This window comes from Carassius carassius, chromosome 48 (genome assembly GCF_963082965.1).
Source record: "Carassius carassius chromosome 48, fCarCar2.1, whole genome shotgun sequence".
Lineage (NCBI taxonomy): Eukaryota > Metazoa > Chordata > Actinopteri > Cypriniformes > Cyprinidae > Carassius > Carassius carassius.
Window position 1 is genome coordinate 19,967,069 of NC_081802.1, and position 6,070 is coordinate 19,973,138.

General features: G+C 35.1%; 1 protein-coding gene across 1 annotated transcript; it reads right to left on the minus strand.

Moving 5' to 3' along the window:
• Positions 1-3,928: 3,928 nt before the first annotated feature.
• Positions 3,929-5,866, minus strand: LOC132131855 (uncharacterized). The gene is made up of 4 exons (XM_059543990.1): positions 5,839-5,866; positions 5,508-5,665; positions 5,267-5,359; positions 3,929-4,881 (listed from the first exon to the last, which is right to left on the minus strand). Exons 1-4 carry the CDS (start codon positions 5,864-5,866, stop codon positions 4,555-4,557), a joined length of 606 nt encoding a protein of 201 aa, XP_059399973.1. The 3' UTR covers positions 3,929-4,554.
• Between the last annotated feature and the right edge of the window lie 204 nt (positions 5,867-6,070).

Below are 6,070 nucleotides of genomic sequence, written 5' to 3' on the forward strand. Positions count from 1 at the left end.
ATGGGATCGGTATGTGGGATCCTGGTTGCATGTAGTAACAAGTCATGAACCTGTTTACATGATAGGCTGCTAGTGTGGAGATATTTCAGTGCATTTCAACCAAACCACACCCTTTTAGTCAAAATAAAAATAATTATAATTATAAAACAAGCTGGAGAAACAACAATTAATCTTAAACAGTGTTTCCATCTTTCCCTTTCCTTGCAAAATCCAGCAAACAAAGGTGACAGTAACTATTCACATGGTTACACTCCCATAGTGACACATTGTTACTTATTTGATTGTCCTGTTGCCGTATGACATCACCGCTATTACCATAAAAATATCTATGTAGCTTGTTGACTCACTGATAAGAACAGGATCTCAGTCACTCATTATTAACAATTACGTATTGTTTTTGTATTGCCAGAATCATGTTCCGCACGTAGTACTGTAAAAGCATTTTTACTTGGAAAACATGTTTAAAAAAAATTATTTTGTATTTTATTTAAATAAATCAGTTTATTATGTGGCAGATTAAATCAATTATGTTAATTACAATTAAGCAGCAATCGTTTGTTTACGAGATTAGTTTACGAGAATGTTTCACAGCATCATATTTTATGCAATATTTTCTTTCTATATAATGCCACATAAAAAAAAAAAAAAAGTATTTAAAGTGCATGCAAATGACAATGGCACGGGATTTCTGCCAAGTAGGTCAAATGTGCTATATTATATGCCCATATACACTTAGCTATATGAATAAATGTATAGATTTTTTGCAACCTAAGACTGGATTCGTGTGCTGAGCCAAGATTCTCACCTTGGAGTGCTTGGAGCAAATATTCTTGGCTTGTCATGAGGCGTCTCTGCAATAGAGTGAGGGAAATCAGCATATAAATCACTCCTGTTTCTAATATAGATATATGTTCTACAGTTATGTGGATTTTATAGAGCTTGACAGTCCTTGTGTTCAGATACAAAACTCAAAACATACTGCAACTGAGTGTGTGGTACTGAATATCAGCACATACCAAGTTAAATCAAGGGATACTCCACCCCAAAATGAAACTTTTGTCATTAATCACTTACCCCCAGGTCGTTCCAAACCCGTAAAAGCTTTGTTCGTCTTCGGAACACAATTTGAGATATTTTGGCAGTTTGCATTCAGCAGGCGTTTTCCAAAATGGTGTTACGGTGATGTGGGAAGACACAGAGGAGATGGCTTGTTGAAGAAAGTCGTTATATTTGTTTTATTCTCATACAAAAAGTATTCTCGTCCCTACATAACATTACAGTTGAACCACTGATGGCAGATGGACTATTCTGATTATGCTTTTCATTCTTTTCTGGACCTTGACAGTGTAATTTACTTGGCAGTCTATGAGACAGTCACAAGCCTCCAGGTTTTCATAAAAAATATCTTAAATTGTGTTCTGGTGACCAGTGGTGTAATGTAATGAAGTAAAAATACTTTGTTACAGTATTTGAGTATTTTTTGGGAGTATCTGCACTTTACTTGAGTTTTATATTTCAGCCAACTTTTACTTTTACTCCACTACATTTCCTAAATAAAATGTATACTTTCACTCTTGATACAAGTATATTCGTTACTTACTGCCAAATAATCAGAAGAACAGACTGCAGGAAAGCAGGTTTGATGAATCAGTGGTCAGTGGTCAGTTAGACTCGTGAACAACCGCCGATTATTTAATTTTCCACTCAAGTCGAGGCTGGGGTGTGCAATATACAGCATTGTCTGTGATAATATGGTATGCGTTGTTGTAATGATGTGCAATCAGATGTTATCAAGTAGGCAATATCACCAAATCACACACAGAGTGCACACTATTAAAACTCAATATTCCAGGCATTCTAAATTGTAGAGGGCAAAAAATTATTCTTTATGCTTTTTGTATTTATATAATTTAATGTAGGCCTAGTTAACTTAATCTGTAGCCTATCGCACAAAGAGTACCGTTTTTATGCAGATGCATAAACACATTTAATAATCATTTTATACAAGTTCAGTGAAGCAATAAGTGACTTACATTTTACACATAATATTGCTTCTTTTTGCTCAGTTTTGCTTACGAAAATAGTTCCAAACAAAGATCACAGCACTGTTTTGCATCTCTGAGCAATGAATGGTGTTTACTTGCACGTCCTGAGTTAGATGTGTACCTAGGTCAAAATATTTTGTTGACCCTGGAACAACATTTTACTCCAAAAATATATTCTTGATCATATCCCTACACCTAAACCTAACCTTAACCATGAGTAATCCCTAAAAGCAGAGGAAATGATAGATGAATGACACTGATGTACAAGCACCAAACAGTGATTTTAAGCGTAAACTTCACAAAATCTATAAACTGGTTCTTCAAATCTGATTGGTTAATCACAATGTTGTTCCAGGGACAACAAAGATGTTGTCCCAGGAACATGTCTCACTTGGTAAAATCAGGTTCTGCGTGTTTACTTATGGAATAAATCAGCTTTTTGACAAATTGGTTGAATAAATGATTAAATAGTTCACTCATCAACACGGTCAAATGCTTTGTTTCTGAATGAATCAGTGTTTGAATGAATCGGCTGAATCTCAATGACTCACTCATTAACATTCACTTGCTGTCACCTACTGGCAGTTTTAATTTCACATTTCGACTATTTTGTTTTTGTCATGTTTTAAATGATTTCAAATATTAGTATTCAGCATTTATGTTAAAAACAAAACATTAAGCCTATTTATGCATCTGCAACTGCAGGTTAAATTCATCCATGTCCCTGCTGAAATACATTAAAGTGTAGGCTAAATGCTATTTCAGATGAGGATTACAGAAGATTACAGATAAGTTTTCTTATGTTGGAATGAAAGACACTAAATACCAGATGAAGTGCTTCTTATTCTTACCCAAAAATACAAAATGGAAGAAATAGGTAAAACTGAACAATCTTGCTACTCAAGCTGTGAATGAACATACATATATATATATATACATATATTTGCTTCTTTTCCATTTTGCATTTACTTACTTTCAATATGTCTTCCGGTTCCCAACAGTCAGCAGAAGTGTGAAAAAAATTGTTTATTACATTTGAAATCTGAAAATTTATCTTACAAAATCGCATGGATTCGCTACAGGGTGAAGGACGTTTTATTACAGATGCGCGCACTTTATTTCATGTCTTCTAAACAGTTGTCAACAAAGACCCGCTTACCCCATTTAAAGGCTTGGAAGAGCAAGGACAATTTTTAATATAACTTTGAATGGATTATTCTGAAAGGGGAAAGTCACATACACCTAGGATGCTTCGAGGTTGAGTAGAAGAAGGACGAATTTTTATTCTCGGGTGAACTAACCCTGTACAATAAATATCACATACTTCAAGACTTTTACTCAAGTAATTTTCTAAACGGTGACTTCAACTTCTACCAAAGTCATTTTCTGGTAAGATATCTGCACTGTAAAATGTAATTAGTTGACCTTACTTAAAAAAAGTATGCAAACTCATTGCCTCAAAAAAATTAAGCAAAGTAAGCTTAAGATTAGTGAGTTAGAAAAGCTTGTTTATTTTAAGTGTGCAGTACTAAATCAAGTAGTACCACGAACACATTTTTTTATGTTCATGTAACTTAATAGACATGCTTTGTGTTAACTTAATTTTTTCATTTTGTGTGGATTGCTTGATATAAATTTAACCTCACTTAGATTTACTAAATACCTACAACTTAACACTTTTAGTTCTGCGCTCTCATTTTTCAAGTTCACTTAAATTAAAGAAACCAATTTCCTTGAATGGGTCCTTGTTGCAGCTGCCCAGGTTTGGGTCCAACCTGTGGCCTTTTTTCTCTCCCCCATTTCTGATCTATTTTTGCTGTTACTATCTAATAAAGGCAAACACACCACAAACATATACTTTAAAAGAACACTCACTTGGTTGATTCAGCTCCATTACAACATTTATTCAATGCACATTCAAGTACAAACAGCAGCTAAACAACAAAGTTGTTGTTTGATTTAACTGTAGAAAATGATATGGAAAAATATAAAAAATAAAACCACATTTCTGTGAGCTAATAACAGTCTCCCAATATTAAACAGGTAAACACCTGATAACTACAGGACTTCAGTGCATGGAAAAATCAGTGCATTTCTGATAAAAACTGAAAGTACAACAAATACTTTTGTTTACCAAATTGAACAGTCCAAAAATTAAACCAACACAAAGAAAAACATCACTCCTTGGGGTTTGTATTTGTACTACATTAAAACTATTAAACGTTTTCCAAAAACACAAATGTAAACAGGACAACCTTGCTAGGTTCTTTTCTGACATTATCATCTAATAACAACTAACAACACTTTGCAAACAGCTCTATTTCCACCATTAGCATACCTGCATAACATGGTACAGACTTCAATGGAATTTTTCTTTTTTTTTAAATTGAGATTGTAAATAAGCGTGAACAGTTGCATGAAAGCATCGAACTTTCTCTGATAACAGGAGAACATTAATGGCTGCAAAGCTTACAAAGTGCTATCTGACAGCTGACGGCTCTTTACTGTTCTAACCCAGAAGACTGTTCTTCAGAGTTAACAGTTTTGGTGGGAGTTTTTTCTTTCCCAGTCCAAGCATCACAGTCTGAATGAAGTTGAGTGTATTTGCCATGCATTTTGGGTAATCCAAATGCAATGCATATGTAAGCCCAAACAACAGACAAACTGCCTGAGGCAAGTTTTTAATATGATCCATTACAATACCTCCCTCCAGAATGATGGCAGTGGAGATGGGCTGGAGGTCCACTGAGCTTTGACCCTCATGAGGACTATCTTCACTGACAACTGTCAGCACACCAACAGTGATGCATTCTAGGGCCTCGTCTCTCGTTGTATCCTACAAAGACACACATTCTTCAGCATTGCAATTTATGCTATTCTAAAACATTTATTTTTAGTGTTGTAATGTTATCAGAGAATATGGCTTTAAATATGTTTTCACACTGGATTGTTACAATAAAGCAAACAAAATATATTTGGTATGATTAAACTAAAGCTATGGAGATACAACAAGGTCTATACATTCTTGAACAGTGACACTGACTTTTCAACCTAGACTCCTACTCCTTAGATTTGAAATTAATGAATGTGTATAACGTTTATGTGGAAAATTTTATTTTTATTTACTTGCTGTTTACATATCTCTCAGATTAGTTGTAGAGGTATTGCTATACAAAATTATATTCATGCAGACAAACTTTTTCTTATGTGCACGTACTTACAGAGCAGGTCTTGTAGAATTCACTGGAGTCATCACAGAGTAAAATGGGAATGCCTTTGAGGACAACAGAGCGAAGTACTGTCACGTCTGGTGTCTAATGATACACAGAGAGAGAATAGGCCAGTTAACAGAGTAATTTGCAAGACACAAGAAGACAGGAAATAAAACAGGTTGGTCTGGATCGGCTCATTTAGAACTTGATTGATGAACTATCATACAGATCAAAAGCAAAATGAACCTACCATCCAGCTCATGTGCTGCATCAGCTCCATGAGTTTCTGGCCAACAGTTCCCTTCTTTGTTTTGAAGAGTTCGATGAAACGTGGCGCGTACTGGTCCAGCGCCTCAAAGAAGTCTCCTTCAAGATTCTTACTGGCGATTCTATTAAACTCAGCAAACACTTGAAGTAGAGAGAGGGGTGGGTAGGGATGGAGAGGTGGCGGAAATCTACACCTAATCTACATCTAATACAGAGGTATTAACATTCCAACAAGTGTTTGGATTTCTAGCCACACACCTTGAATTTATTTTTGATTTGCATTATTTTATTGGTTGAGAATCAAAATAGCTTACCTGTCTCTCTGTGAAGAGTGCTGGCCATCGTTCAACCACGGTCTGTACAGCAGGCTCCTTTTTTACAATTTCTTGTCTGTGTAGTAGAAATGATTGGTCCATCATTTGTGAAATGAGAGTGTGAAAATGGGTATGATGGGCTATAAGTCGAACCCACAGTATCTATAGAGACAGTCCAGAAATACTAATTACATCAAATAATTGAAATTCAAAATATGCACAAAATATTCTG

Excerpts from the sequence above, each read along its gene's own strand:
- LOC132131855 (XM_059543990.1), bottom strand. The coding sequence starts at position 5,866 with ATGGCCAGCACTCTTCACAGAGAGACAG. Across the intron at positions 5,360-5,507 it reads TGCAGCACATGAGCTGGATG|ACACCAGACGTGACAGTACT; the intron begins GTAGGTTCATTT and ends GTGTATCATTAG. Across the intron at positions 4,882-5,266 it reads AATTCTACAAGACCTGCTCT|GATACAACGAGAGACGAGGC; the intron begins GTAAGTACGTGC and ends GTGTCTTTGTAG.